This window comes from Larus michahellis, chromosome 6, assembly GCF_964199755.1.
Source record: "Larus michahellis chromosome 6, bLarMic1.1, whole genome shotgun sequence".
NCBI lineage: Eukaryota > Metazoa > Chordata > Aves > Charadriiformes > Laridae > Larus > Larus michahellis.
The window spans coordinates 30,087,269-30,103,136 of record NC_133901.1 but is presented as its reverse complement, the minus strand read 5'-3'; the positions used below and the strand labels follow the sequence as shown (position 1 = coordinate 30,103,136).

At 40.8% G+C, this 15,868-nt stretch overlaps 1 protein-coding gene across 2 annotated transcripts; it reads right to left on the bottom strand.

The window, feature by feature from the left end:
• Nucleotides 1–870: 870 nt before the first annotated feature.
• Nucleotides 871–15,494, bottom strand: FYTTD1 (forty-two-three domain containing 1). Of its 2 annotated transcripts, none has more exons than XM_074591703.1 (9): nucleotides 15,296–15,494; nucleotides 11,900–12,031; nucleotides 8,686–8,831; nucleotides 7,804–7,916; nucleotides 6,855–6,951; nucleotides 5,754–5,815; nucleotides 4,815–4,889; nucleotides 4,057–4,183; nucleotides 871–2,971 (listed from the first exon to the last, which is right to left on the bottom strand). In XM_074591703.1, the coding sequence occupies exons 1-9, from the start codon at nucleotides 15,396–15,398 to the stop codon at nucleotides 2,876–2,878; spliced, it is 951 nt and encodes a 316-aa protein (XP_074447804.1). In that variant the 5' UTR covers nucleotides 15,399–15,494; the 3' UTR covers nucleotides 871–2,875. The 2 variants fall into 2 exon arrangements, with proteins under 2 accessions (XP_074447804.1, XP_074447805.1); XM_074591704.1 differs by having other exon boundaries at nucleotides 6,855–6,924.
• Between the last annotated feature and the right edge of the window lie 374 nt (nucleotides 15,495–15,868).

Here is a 15,868-nt window from a genome sequence, read left to right as displayed (position 1 = left end):
TGCGCCAGCCATGACAGGGCGCGCAGTGCGCATGCGCAGCCCGCGGGTACCGGCAGGGCGCGGAGCAGCTACCCAAAATAACCCGAAACATCCTCTTTTCGGGGCCGACTTTTCCGCTCGCCTGGGGTAATCGCCTCCCCTTGACAACGTCTGCAGTGCCCGCATACCCTTCTGGAATTCAGAAAACTTCTAGCTGACCCCCCCAGGGTGGGATGCCACACTGGCTGCCGGGCACACCCCTGAACCAGGTGGCAAAAGTACCAACGGCATCATAACTTTTTCCCCTTGATGTCATCAGTCCTTAGAAGGTCGCACTCTTTGACATGTCCGAATGAATGCCAGTCTTACTCTAGGACAGCAGAGATCAGCTGCTTACACAGACGGCAGACAGCCCGGTGCCGAGGCCCCCGCTGTACCCCACGCCTTATCCCATACACGGACGGGCAGCGTATTTTTTTTTCCCTGCATCACCGATTAATAGCAGCGGCCGTTGTCTTTCAGGGACTCCGCGCTGATGCTGCAACAGCAAGTCTGGATGACAGCCAGACATGTCCCAGCAACACGCACGCCCGTGCGGATGAAGGGATCTGGTACCACAATCACACCCAGCCACTCAATTATGACGATGCTACTGAAAAAAATACATCTAAATGCAAGTGAGCTTATCCAGTGCCACTCCAAGAAGTGCTTATTTTCAGGATGTTACGCTGGGCAACAAATGCAAGCCCTCTTTAAATTAGGCTGCTTTTTGATATATTCTTTCTTCAGAATGTTTAATAAGAATTTAATCATTAAGTACCCCTTGAAGGCTATCAGCAAATTCACATAACCAGTATATGCCCAGGTGGTTATAACAGGAACACGACAGTATGAAACCTGTAACTTTTTATTTAAAAAAAAAATTAACAGCTTCAGAATAGATCAAATGTAATAACTTCTCCAAAAAATACCAAAAGGTACAGTGTAAAGCATCTTCTCATTAAATACAAACTAGCATTTTTTGATGCACTGCATCAATGTTTTGCATCTATGTTGATGCAAAAGAATTTTTTTGTTGCATCCTGGCACATGGAAAATGTATACACTGAAACAGGATGGCTGACAACACTTTATCTACTCAAATTCTAACAGTGGGACATTTTTTCCAAAAAAAATATTCCTACTAGTAATTAAAAAAACCCAAAACCCTTAACACCATTACATTTAGTTTTCTTCTGCTAAGGTGTATTTTTCAACATTAAAAATAAGGGTTTAAGTACTATATAGCATCAGGATGCACTCTGACTTTAAAACTGCTATACAAACAGAAGCCCTACTACTGTCAAATGCTCTTCAGTGTTGAAGTCCCCGGTAAATGCTAGTTAACTTGGAATTTGAGATAAAAATGCAAGGAAACCAACTCTTTAAGAAGTCAAATGTAAATTTTTCAAGAACAGTAAAAGGAATTAAACCCAATTCAAACACCATAAACATTTCTGGATGCAGCAAGCCAATCGCTTTTTTACCTGACTGTACCTAAACCTCATTGCTATAGAACAGTGTGACTGTACCTAAATCTCATTGCTATAGATCAATGTTAAGTTCCATCAGTTCCTGGTCTGGAAGCAATTCTGAACAAGTGCCTCAGTTTTAGGGATCACATAAATTCAGAGTGAGGATGCCCCGGTTGTCACCATGCCACAGATTCTGATGCGCAAAGCTAAGCGTAAACCAAGTGACCACACGCTCCTGCTTAATGCCTTACACGTGCCGGCAAACCGAGGGCTTTCCTCCAGCCACGTTCCCCAGTTTCAAGACTTCTGACCACTTCTGATCAGCTTCACATCTCACCTCTCTTTGGTATGTACAAACAAGTGCCATTAGATCTCTTGCCTCTGGCTATTTGTAAGAGGCAGAGAAAAACCCCTGGGGCAAGGTATGCAAGATGCAAATCCTGTGTCTGAGAGGGTAAGGAACTCTATCGTACCACTGACTTCCTTGTGAACTGTTGTATTTATTCTTATGAAATTATTCAAAAATGTGAAGTTATTGCATTACGTTTCTGAAAAAACTTACAAAAAGAAATAGAAAGCAAAAGTTTAAGAAAAAACAGGAGACAGACATACTCCATTTACAGGAGGATGATGAACTTGAGCTATTTGCAATATAAATTACTCTCATACTGCCTGTGCAGTATTCCTCCAGTATTAATCTGGACCACTTTTAAAGATAAGAGTAGAATAGTCTCCATCCAAATTACATATTTTTGGGTCTCAGCTAACAGCTTTATTTGTGAAAGTGAAGATGCAAAACATTTAGTTTTCAAGAAAGGAAAAAAAAAACTGAACTTCAAAAGCACAAAGAAGTACAACCAATGCTCCCATGAAAAATGCCGCTACATCACTACCAAAGTATTCATGGACTGAGGCTCTGTGCCAAACTGCAGTCCAAAGGAAAGTTCATAGGCAGTCCCTAAAAAAACCCTAAAATGGGGTTGGTAATGAAACTCACAATCTTTACTATAACAGAGGGGTCAGAGAACAGATACTGAGCACTCCTAAAGAAACAAACAAAAAAACCCCCAAAACCTTTTAAAATTCATGTTTGTGTTCTGGTTGCAAGATGAACCAAAATCGGTGTTTGTCATTAGCTGGGCAACAGAATCTTTTCCGACCAGGTGATGGTGCCACTTGAGTGGATCAGCCTCCCCACTTCCCCCCCCCCACAGGGCATGGTGCCTTTTACCATTCAAAGTAAAAGTAATAAAGATCGATAGCTCTGCCACCATCTTAGCAAGAAGTCTGGAGAATTTCAGTGACGTATGCTGTATTCTTCTGCCCACTTTTATCGCAGTTTCTTAGGTAGGTGGGATCAGTGCCCAAGTCCACCTGTCCAGTTAACCCACTGTTACAAAACGGCTTCCTTTGTTCTGAGACAGCGCTGTTCTTTGCTCCTTCAGGATTCCAAAACGTTCATTCAACGTCATCCCTGTCTGAAAAAGAAATTCATTTAACCATAAGCTTAAAAGATGCCAGGTTCATTTAATCAAAGTAATGGAGACAAGAATAATTTTTCCTCATTCTGCATCATCACTTCATAATTGCCTCGCTTAGATTAAAAAAAAAAAAGGTTTAATTTGATTTCATCATTTCCCACACCATTCAAAAAACAGATTACACTATATATCAAGAGCTAGCATTTCTCGGAAATCATTAAAAATACATGGTACACGATGTCAAGACTGAAAATCAACTCAAAATATCGTAAGTTAAACTGAGGACAGACAGACTGATAAAGGGAACTTTCACTACACTCATTTCCCAACACAGATTCTATGCAACTTCAACAAGTGCAGCATTTAACAGTGTTAATGCAAGCTGCTTCCCAGCTCATGCAGCTGAGGCAGTAGACTGGAGTCTAGTCCAAAAGTTCCAATTAATTTTACAATATAGTAGTAGACTATTTTTGACATACTGCTTATTCATGGAAGGAAAAAATCCAGATCGATGCCCTGACCCCAGGTAGTTTTCTACAGCTGGCAGTAAGGAGCTGATTACAAGAACAGAACCTAACTCTGTCACCCTGTAAGAATTCTTTCACCGACAGCACTAAAATTCCTGCACCAAATTGCCTGTCTTCATGAAACTTTTGAAAAACTGCTCACTTTCAAGCCTTTACATCGTTACATTTATTTTTTTTCCCTAGATGCACAGCAAAAGTTGCCTTATAAATTCAGCTGTCAGGGTTCCACACAGGTTACACAACTGAAAGCCGTTCATCCCTGAATTACGCACACTTGCTGATTCAAGTACAGCAGGAACACCAGAAAGCTTTTAGAAATATTAAACAATTTAAGTCCCATTTAAAGCATGCGGGCATGCAAGACGTAACTAGAGGAACAGGAACAATGAGTTTAGTTACTTGCTTGAAGTTACACAGCAAGTTAGTGGAAGAACTGGAAGTAGCCACCAGTTCCCTCTTTCTGTCACTAGTAAGCCTAGGAGCAAAGTGCATGATTCACAAGCTTTTATCTGACTTGAAACTACTTCCACAGTTAAGGAAAGAAACTGCATTTACCTGTTTTCCAACACTATTAATATCAAACTGCAATGGAACCCCTTTGGGAATCTTCTTCTCTTCAGATTGGTCCCTCTTCATCAGAAATGGTGGCACAGGAGTACGAGTTAATCGTAATTTCTGTGAACTGTGAAAGAAGAATGTTACAAATGACAAAGTGAATATATGTTTTATGCAATAAAGCCTTAATGCTGATAGAGATATGAAATTTTCATTGAGACATTTGATCAGGCTGGTTGAATAGCTGGAGGGCACAAATTTGAGAAGGTAAACGTCAGGCAGAACTATAAAAGGGTAGCATTTCTTTTGTTATCAGACAGCAAGTGTCCCAACAGGAAGAGATCTTATCTTTTATCTCTCAATCCTACTGACAAACGCATAATTTGCAGTTAATTGTTCCCATAAATACAAAAAAAATACTGGCACAGTCTAGAAAAAAATAAAAATTGGTACAGTCTTCCTTACAGATAAAATGCTACTAATGAAAAAAGCTACTCGAGAGATTTTTAAAATAAAACACCTCATGAAACAACAGTACCATCAACTTCCCCAACGCAAATATAGCAATGCTTTCTTTAAGCACAACTCTAGCAGTATCTTTAAAAATCAGGGAGGAACTATTACCATCACGCATCAACTAGATGCTCATTCACTTTCATTAGATTGAGGAGGAAATGAGCTGCAATACGGTCTAATTTGGAAGAGGTAAACAAGGTGAAAGTCTACTAGAACATTTCAGAACTTTTTTGAAAACTCACATTGGGGTTATGATGGCTCCTGGGTTGTCAATGGACACAGTCAGAATCCCTCCACTTGTGGTGGAAGTTCGCCATCTAGTTTGAAAACACAGAAATCACTTACAAAACCGTTGTAGAAATTTCAGTCAGGGTATCTTTAAAAGAATGTCCAAAACACTGGATAGTAAAGAATGTACAGACTACAGGGCAGTATGAAGACCGCATGCAGTCAATCAATCTACAAGAAGTTTGGCTATTAATTCTTGTACCTTTTACATTATCAAAACCTATTCAGGTGAGTGCTAGATCACATGCTGGCAAGGTGTACCAGAACTACAGCACTGATTGAAATGTTTAAAATATTCAGTTTCCTTGCCATAAATGGAGACAAAATGGTCCTTAAAGCAAATCAAAGAAGTGACAGAATGCAGGTCTGCGGCATACGCTGCTTACATGGCATACGCTGCTTACGCAGCCTGCAGTGTTAACAACAAACAAGTTGTGAAGAGCCTGACAGGCACAGAATGATACAGGAAGAATACATGGGCGGAGAGCTGAGTGTCCACCTTGTGTCCTGCCTTGCTTATTTCCAAACTGCTTCATAGGCTTATACGTGTATTAAGTAAAATTGAAATTACATCAAGAGCTCAGGAGAACACTGACATTTGCATTTTTCTTCCGGTCTATGCAGTATTCGTGAGTGGCAGAGATTAGTCTGATCCTCTAAAGCTACCGCCTTCCCCCTCATTCCTGCAAGTGTCTTACGCAAACGAACTCCTCCTGGTTAAATTAGAAGTTAATTTAGGAAATAACTGAGGACAGGAGGAGGATCACTGTCACTCAGTTGATATGCCTACAGGGAAAAAACCAAAACCATTCAATTACCATAGCCAGGAAGCTAGAAACAAAGCGAGAATCATACGAGGCACCAAACTGAAGTTCTCCAAATTAAATACTTACTGACGAGTTCTCTTTACTGTCTGATTATCAAGATCATCTGTTGACTGCACTTGGGCCTGCACCTGAAAACACATCAATACAGACACTGGATTTGAATACTGTTTCAATTCCCATTGCAGCAGCTGGAAATACAGCAGTTCAAAACCAGAAGTTTAAAGCTGTTTGTACACTCTGCACAAACAGGGCTGTACTTCCAGGGGGACTTCAAAGACAACTATCTTATTACCTTTGTAAGACATTGGAAAGAAACTACTTTAAGAACACAAAATGATTTAAACAAAGTTAGCAACAATAAAGAGATGGAAACATTTTTGAGGACTATGTCAGCAACCATATCCTTTACCAAGCTACACAAAACGGTATCAGGCCAGCAAGAAAAACTTGGCTAGTTCCTAATCTGATCAATGTTAGCATACATAATATCCAATATGCTACTAAGTCCCACTGCTGTTTTAAAGGACTTTGGTTTTGTTTTTTTTTTTTGCTCCTGATTCTGTCTGTAATTCTGCAATCCATGTGTACGGAAGACAGAAGCTACCTACAGTGACAACAATGGCAGATGTAGAATGAGGGCATAAATGGAAACACCACTATCACTCGCTGCGCACTCTCTATTCTCTTAATCTTACTCAAAATAACTAAAAATCCTTACGTAACTAAAATAATAAATTAACTAAAATAAATAACCCCAAAATAACTAACCCCCCCCACACAACCCAAGCCAACACCATAATCAGTTTCTAAAACATGTTTCTGCTCTATCTTCACCTGAAGGCAACTTTTGAAAGCTGCACAGTGTTTTTTAACATTTACTTCTAAAAAGGAAAAATTAATAGCTTGCAACTACCCTCAAACTCTGTGACAAGTTCCATGCCCCCCCGAACAGCCCAGCTACACTGGAACAGGAAGCAAGACTCAATGGGTTACAGTAATTGAAGAGGACATGTATATTTCCCTAGAAGAACCCATGTCTATTTCCCAGTCCACCTGAAATTTCTACTCAGATCTGATATTTGAAGTTGATTCATTAATATCAGTGTTATAGGTTAGCTTAGAACCTGTGGCACAGTTTTGTTGTTGTTTTGAGTAATTTTTTATTACCTTCAGGCCCCTTCTAAACAGGAAAGTTGCTTGACGAGTGTCTTTCTGCTGATTTAGTTTATTTCCAATTCTGGCAAAAGTGGACGGCATGTTATTCCTGTAGTATTTATTAAAATACAGTTATCAAAGGCTCCACAGATAACATCTTAGAGAGACCACTATGGAAGTCAGGAAAGCACCCAATACATCCCTAAGGCCATCTGTAATGTTGCCTCTTTGAGGATGAACATTTCAGTTGCAATAAGCTTCTCATGTATTAGGAACAAAAAACATTACACGTAAATGGAGAAATCACTTCTGTTACATAGAAGCCTAGCACTCCTATATCACAGGACAGTACGATTATTAATTCTGCTTTTTACTTTGCTCAGTATCCTCCAGCACATTAAACATTGCTGATTAGATGAAAAAAAAAAAAGGAGCAGTCTTGATATGTATAAAGAAAGTTTGTTTACAGTTTCCACAGTAGAGTCACATAGTGGAAATTTTCATCATTGAGACCAGTTAAGATGCAGTTTGTAACAGACATGTTAATTCCAGCACAAATAAAACATGCAATAGCTTCAATGAAACTGAAGATGGCACCAGCTTCCACAAAGGCATTTTATTTGTAAAGTTCAGTAAACCATGGCTGTCACTTCAAAGATACTGAAATCCACACTGGCCACCTCCATATAGGCTGCCTATGACTTAAATGAAGGCAGAATACCAGGTGCTCACAAAGAGAGGTACTTCCCAAGTGCTTTACACAGTAATAAATATCTGGCTTTGTATTGAGACCATGTTTGTCCCATGCTCAGCTTCCAGATTTGTAGAACTTCATACATGACAGTCTTGACCATATTACTATGGGCAATACCTACCACCTTTCCTTGGACTCAGTCCTGTCAAACAAGATTCACTATGGAAAGTTATCAAGAAGAGTTCAGAATCAGAGTCATTATTTTACCTTCTGTTTAGCGGGGCAGGCCTCCTGAGGGCTGGAGCTTGTTTTCTCTGCATTTCAGATTGTCTCTGCAAGTTTGTTTTCTTTTTCAAAACTGGGTAATTCCGCTGTGCATTCTTAAAAAACAATAAATACATATAGTATATATGTATACTGCATACACACAAACACTTTTCCTTCAATTTCCATTTACAAACTGTGCGTAGAATACATTTGGCTTTGTCTACCTTTCACAGTCTAATTTGAAAATATCTTCTACACTTTCATGAATTCTATATTCCCCCCATTACCAGGCAAAAAAAAATAATAATGCAGAGCTTAGCAGTTACTTTTTGATTACTGTATCTCCCTAAACTGACAAAACACATGGTCCGCCACCTCTTTAAAATTGCTCTTCTTCACAAATCCAAAAGCAATCCCTGTCCTACAATACTGAATGAGATGGAGCAGGCAACAATGCACTGCAAGAGTGCAGAAGAGTTAAGTATTTTGCAAAATCTTCCATTTTTGTAACAGACACATGCTTAACATCTGCATGTTGGTGGAGTCACTGATTTGTATCAAATCAATGCAAAGACAAGAAATTGCAGTAAGTGAGCTTTTCTTGCAAAAATACAGTAACTGCCTCCATACTTGCACAGAACATACTTCTGTACTTCAATTTTCATGACTTGCAACCCAATGAAGTGACTAAAAAAAACCCTTTTCAAACCTAGTCATTAACCACCCCCCTCAAAATAAACCAAGACTCAGCTAACACATCCCCAATTTAACAAAAGGTTGTACCAGGTGTCTCCATTTCATATCTCAGTAGAGCTGTTCTGAAAACATTGTTTCATGTTTTTAATCCGTTCTTACATGAACCACTAGAATTGCATTAATTACCTTCTCGCTAAGTGGCTGTCTGTTCAGAGGACTAATTCCTTTGCGTGAACCCATTGCTTTCTTGGCTGCCAAGCCAGTTATAACACCATAAGAACGCTTCTTCCCTGCTATCTTCTTTCTGCGTCCCAAACGATTTTTACCATAACCTGCAACAAGCATGAAGAGTTCAATGATTCGTATTGAAAGAAAAAGCTTACTGGTTTAAGACGCTATGCAGGCAACACAAGTTATTTGGCTGCACACTTCAAGCCTTAGAGCAGAAGCTATCACTACACTTCAAGACAATTCGGTCTTTCAGTTATTTTAGCCAGCCTGGCCCAAGCCTTAGCACAAGAATAATCAGTTTCTCATATAGATCACAGTTTTGCTCTAGATCATTACACTAATTTCTGTTGAAAATTTGTTATTTGAGATGTCAACAGGGACAACTTACAGAGTCATAAAAAACAGGGACAACTTACAGAGTCATTCTGGCATAAAAAACAACCAAAATACTCTGAAATGTAACTTCATTAAGTGCTGAATAGCACAAAAGCAAACCAACAGCAGCAAAAAAGCCCCAGCTCCCCACCCATTCAGCAAACTTTAAATTACCAGTTTAATTCAAAGAAAAGAAAAAAAAGCAACTTCAAAGATGATTTATTTAGATCAGCGGTTCCCAAGACATGACCTAAGAAAAAAAGAATATAGCAATTGGCCCACAAAACCATATTAAACAGCATATGAATTACATCACATTTAAAGTGTTTTCAATTAGAAGTCTGCATGGCAGTCTGGACGACACTGAGAACTGAACGCAGACTTTGAATATAAAAGCCTTGTAAGTCTGAGGTCTGTAGTATAAACATCTGAAATCTCCAGTTACAAGGGTTTGGTTAACCCTGTCTGGAGCCATTTAGCCTCATGCTATGAATACAGATCATGCTCCAGTTTTATCCCCAAGTATCGTCCTCTTTAGAACCTCAGACTGCAAGATAAATTTAAGACTAAGGAGTCAGCTCTACAGCAACAGACACATCCAGCCTCGATGTAACTGATCCATAGCATTTGATCATAGCATCTGATCCATTGATAATAAATCTGTGCTTCTTCATGAGACAGGAGCCATCACATGAGGTAAGCCATCCATCAGAACACAGCTTAGATAAATTTGCCATGGAGAAACTGCTATGTACCCACATTTTGTGGATAGTTAGCAAATGCTATTCTTTTCAAATAGAAAAGCTGAGAAACAGGGTTACTTAGGCTGAAAGGGACCTCAGGAGCTCTCTGGACCAACGTCTGCTCAAATAAATAACAACCTCAAAGTTCGCTGCCCAGGGTTTTGTGCAGCTGCATTCTGTGTATCACCAAGGACAACTTTTATTTAAATGAACAATGTTCTTCTCTCTGTTTCTCCCCTCAAAAGCTCAAAAGAGTCCCAGCTCAAGTTCCTTGCTTCTTGCCAGAGAGTTTGGCAGCCTCTTCTAAAACTGCAACAAATTGAATGCTGTTGATCATTTGTGGTTTCTGTAGCTGTCCACAAATAACAGAGGATTTGCTACTTATCAGAATAACTTCAAGGGCAACGAAGCAGCAACAAATCCATTGGTCATAAGCTACTAATAACTAGAATGGTCAGAAGAACTATTTAATGATAACTTCTGCTCAAAAAACAATATAGAAGAGGTTTGCTTTCAATGGGAGAAAACGTACGGAGTTGTGTAAGAAGGAGCAGTTAAAGCTATTTACAACATTTCAATGTCATGAATCTGTCAATTTTGCAAAAACAATGTTTGCTTTTTCCTAGAACAAGGGCAGGCAAGGAGAGAAGGTTCCAAGAAAGAAAATTAACTGCCAAGACAGTTGTATTTAGAGTTTTATATTTCCTGCTAAAACTCTGAGTTCTAATACTTGCTTCTTTTATGCCCTTTGGATCATAAACAATTGCAATTGACAACTGCAGTCACAAATGGAAGCCTACATGTTTGACAATCTACAATTTAAATTCACTTGCTCTTTCACCTACACAAACATTCTTATACTTGGGGTTGACTGATGTAAAATATTTCCCTGCACTGTCACTATTTACTGAAGACGCACAACTTAAGTAACACTGCTATGTTGGCCTGTATAAAAAGCAAAACTCCTCTGAGCCCTGAGCAACGTGACATCCCACTGATCCCCAAAGACATTTGTGTCTAAGATGCTATGAGCTGCTGCTACAACAAATATTAAGCAATGACAAAGATAAAATGCGGATCACCATGAATACAACAGACAGATGTGTATTTGTTTTAAATGAATGCTGCTAAACAAGAAATTGCATGTATTAACTTAAACACTGCATTAGCTTAGGCTGAGGTGGTAAGCTTTCTGATTAGATGGTATTTTTCCATATTTTGATAATCCAGTGCTAAAAAGGTACTTTTCTAAAATTAAACATAAGCAAAACCAATTTATACTTCAAGCAGATGCTGGCCATGCACTGGACTAAAACCTGGGAATCATTTTACAATATGACTCCTATTTATCAAAAAAAACAACAAACCCTGACAGTTACTCAGTAAAGCTGAGTGCACTTTTCCTCTCTTCACTCCCTGCCTGTACGATTTTTTTCCCCACTTTTGCATTCCACTGAAAAACATTGGCTTATAAAGGCTGACATGGTGCTTCCTTTGCATCCCAAGGTCTTAACAAGACGAGCCAACTCAGACACTCTGCATTATCCATTTATAAATCCCAGCAGTAGCATTACGGCCTGCAATAACAGCTATTTTGGGGAGGCCTGCTAGGAGAATTCTCCCTAGCAAATATAAATATGCTGGCTCTTTTGCACAAAGCTTTGAGCTCTGGCAAGGCCTCCACATTTCTTAATATACAGGCTTTGGCATAAGCGCTCTTTCTATCCATCTCTGAGAAGGGATAAAACACAATTTCCAAAATTAAAATAATAAAAAAAAAAATCAGAAAGCAAGCCAATCCTTCCTTGGGTAAACTAGACTCCAACAAGCACCTAAGCTCCCCAACACATCAATGATTTTCTCACACTGAACTAGAAACAAAATCAAACATAAATGGATCACAAAGAACTGAATTATAAAGAAAACTGCATCTGACACTATTTAAAAGACACCTGAATTGACCATTCCAATCCATACATTTTCATTAGGTTAGATTTCAGCAGCAAAAAAAATAAATATTGTGCAGTGCCCGTTACGTTCGACTCACACACCTTTCTGCTGTTGGATTCCCCACTTGGAGCCAGGTGTCCTAAACTGTCGAGTTCGATTCTGCTGCAGCCCTCTTTTTATTTTTGGGGAATACTGTTTTCTCTCTTCTTTCTTGTTCAGTTTAATTATCTCATCTGTAAGCAGAAAATAAAAAAGAAAGATTTAACACATTACAGACATATTCCAGTTCTGAAGAAAAGAACCCTAGCAAGTTGGTGTCATGGGAAACAGAGCAGTTAATCTTGCAAAGCCAGCACATACAAGCTAAGGTTCCAGAAATCTCTCTATAAAATATCCGGTCCCTGTTAGTCTTACAGTACTTCATTTATAATATAATGCCCTAGCAAAAGAGCAGCACTTGCATACATCCAGAACATCCAAGAGACTTGAAAGATTCTGCCCAGCGTGAAATTTTAAACTGAATGACTACATTAGTTTTTGTATACCATTAAAGAGAAGGTAACCCCACCACTACCAGACTTTGCAGATTCCAGACAAAATGGCAATTCAAGCCTTAGTTCTTTCATCCTAAATTATTTAAGAAAAATCACACAGAAAGAACTCAGCCTATCAGTTATATTCATGTATTCATGGAGGTTGAGGTGATGGGAAAAAAGCAAGCAAGACTTCCCTCCCCAGGTATCTGCAATCCAAAGTAAGTATCTTCTCTATTTTCTGGTGAAACAATGTTGAACAAATTATTAATCACTTTAAGAATATGTGTAAGATAATAAACTGCTGAAAAGTGAACAGTAGCTCCGTCAAGTGCAAATCATGACACACCACTTTGATTTCCTTCACTGATCTGGTAGCTGGCTCAGCAGATAAGAGTAAAGCACCAGATATAGCATGCTTTTATTTGACTGTTAGCTTGTTTACAAAAACACCATAAAGGAAAATGTTAAATTATGTTTATTACACTTAAATCAGGAGAGCACAACTGATAAAAATGTTATGTTTCAACAGAGAGCTATCACAAACACTTGGACATCATTTTTTGAGTTGGGGAGGGATGGGAAAGAACAGAGAACAGTGTAACAAAAAAAAAAGAAATTAAAAAAAATCACAACATTGTTATCCAATGCTTTGTATTCTGCTGAAGTAAAGCTATGAGGAAATCACCTTACTTTGCTGCAAAAATGTTTGAATACTCAGGAAAAAAAAAAAAAAATCTATCAGGTAAGCAATACTGATACGGGTCACTCAGGGTTTGATTCCTATAGAATCTTCTTTATCAAAGGGATCATACCTGGAGCAAGGATTCCCAAACTATCCTTTTTATACAAAAAGGAAACCAAAGCCACTTCAAAATGATATAGAGGTCCAAAATAGTAGAAATGACCACAGACAACAGCAGCAATCAACCAGGTGCATTATTTGAACTTAGCACCACTAATAAAATGTATGTTCAACAAAAGCTAAAACTTCCAAAAATGTTAGAGCAGAATACGTAATTCCACACAATGGCTGCTTCCATTTTTATGTACCTGCAATACAAGACCACCACCTTCAGAGAGCATGGATCCTTGCTTCACAGTTCCTCTGCTCCATCTTAAATCCCATTTTTTGCAAGTCAGCTGTTGCTGCACATAAGGTTACAAGTTTTTAAAGAACCTTAAGTGCAGCTATTCTCTTACTTGGGGAAATTGAGGAGATCTGGAACTTTAGGCATTTGTCAGCTGAGACACTGAAGCATTCTCCTATCTTGCCTGAGACCAGAGCTCAAACCTACAGCTAGAACAGCAGAACAACGTGGGAACATTATCAAACTGGAAGCTTAGCTTCAGAGGAGTTACACATAACACACAAGCAACAAAATTATGTTTAAAACATTAAGATCCAGATCTTAAGATTTCCTAGATCAACGTTGTGTCAATTTTTTTGATATCATGACAGATGTGGGACTGCACCTTATCTTTGTTGACACCAGACCACACAACTTTAACTTAGGGACAGTAGGTGTGGATGACACTGTTGTGCAAATTACCCTTGCAGCTAAACAGGCTAAGGCACACGCCCACTCACAACAGCTTCTTAAACAAAACATCAACATGACACCACTACAGTCCTTTGCAATTTGCTATTAGTCAACATCTAGAACATATAGTAGTCGCTAAGTGAAAGGTTAATTTGGATGAGTAACAAACATTAAAATATATGAAAATAGAACTAGCCACTCAGAAACAATAACTCTATTAATCTTGGTAGCCTTGGAAACAAAGATTCAGTGTGCTATACTATAACTAAAAATAGATTTATAGATTTATATGAATAATACTCCATATTCAGAAAACTCTAAACCATCATTTCACAAGTTTTCTCCACTGCCAAAACAAAGAACTCCACTGGATCACTTACAGAAGGAAAAATCCTCTTATTTTAAGGTGGTCCAGAAAGGTGAGTCTACCAGTAACATTCTAGTTCACATTGTGTTTTCACTTTTTGAAGCAAGTCTCCTGATAATACCTACCTACCATGCTCTGGTAGCATCACGGAGCAATCTTCGAGTGTACAAAACCATTTTTTTTTTTTTTTTTTTTATAAAACTAAACTGGGAGATGCACTCCAGGAACACACCAAACGTGTCCCCAGCTGTTAAGGGAACTCAGCAAAAAGCACCAGAACAGAACTACTCTGAGATACCTCTCTGAAATATATATAGCGCAGACATCAGATATACTTGAGAAACACAGCTCTGCAGATCTGTAATGAGACTGTGCAACTTCCTGACACACACAACCAATGGGAGAACAGGGGAGAAAGGGTAGATTGTCACAGGAAACTACGTGTTAGACACAGCATCACGCTGCTCTGACTGGTAAAGTACTGCAGAGGAGTTACAACAGAGACTTGCCATTACCAACTTCCACACCTAGAAAGAAAAAAAAAAGCAAGGCCGGCTGAGCAGCAACCTAACAACCCGGCCTCTGCAATTACGAGCCCCGCGACTCTCCCCCAGGGCCACCCGGCAAAGGGCCCGGGCACCGCGGGCCTGACTGGTGCCAAACGCACCAGCGCCCCAGTCTTCGGCCTGGTCCGGTCACCCAGATAGAACAAAGGGGACCTACACCGCTGAGCCCGGCTCCTCCCTAGCTAGGGACAGCGAACCCCGGGGCCCAGAGCCCTGGGAGCCCCGCTGCTCCCACGGATACAGCCGGGCCTCGCCTCCGGTCCCCGCCACGACGGGCCCACAGGCCCCCCGAAGCCACCTCGCCTTCCGCCCCCCGCTGCGCTCTCGCTGTGGTAGGGTCCTGCCCCCCCTTGGTTCCGCCCGCGCCGGTGCCCGGCAAAGCCCGTTGGTTCGTTCCGCCCCACCCCCCCGGGCCCCAGCGCTTGGTTCAGTCCGCGCCCCCCCACCCTCTCCCCCTACAGCGGCGGGCCCCGGCTGCGCTCCTCACCGAGGGACATGTCGATCTTCTCCAGGCTGTCGCTGCTGCCGTTCCGGGTCCCCGCCGTAGCCGAGGAGGCCGAAAGCGGCGCCGCAGCCCCGAACCCGCTCATGGCTGCCCGCAGGACCACCGCCGCCTCCCCTCGCCGCCTCAGCCAGCGGCCGGCGGGCTGTGCGCATGCGCAGGGTGCAAGCCGCGCGTGCGCCGCAGCCCCGAACTACCGCAGGGGGCTGGCAGCTCGTGCATGCGCAATAACCGCGCTCCCACCCCCTCCCGCCCGGGAACTGGCGCAGCGCCCCCTGCCGACCGGGAGGAGCGGGTACAGGGCGCCTCCAGCTCTTGGTCAGAACCCCGTGATTGAGAAATCGAGGAGAGAAATTAACTACTCGGGTTTTTTTGAACAAGGAATCTAGTAAAGCCATTTTTTTTACCCCATGCTGCTTTGCAATATGACCAAAGGACAGCTCTGCATTCAGGCTCCAGGGACTAGCGTCGCCATCGCCCTTGGGCAGGAATAAATATTTCCATACGCACGACCTTCCTTGCGGTAGGAACGCTCCCACATTTCATTAACTGCCCACG

What these genes read in the sequence shown, in the direction of transcription:
- FYTTD1 (XM_074591703.1), bottom strand. Translation starts at nt 15,398, where the DNA reads ATGAGCGGGTTCGGGGCTGCGGCGCCGCTTTCGGCCTCCTCGGCTACG. An exon ending in GACAGCCACTTAGCGAGAAG is followed by an intron (nt 7,917 to 8,685) that starts GTAATTAATGCA and finishes TTGTTTTTTAAG; the next exon opens with AATGCACAGCGGAATTACCC. An exon ending in TGTTTAGAAGGGGCCTGAAG is followed by an intron (nt 5,816 to 6,854) that starts GTAATAAAAAAT and finishes ATGTGTTTTCAG; the next exon opens with GTGCAGGCCCAAGTGCAGTC.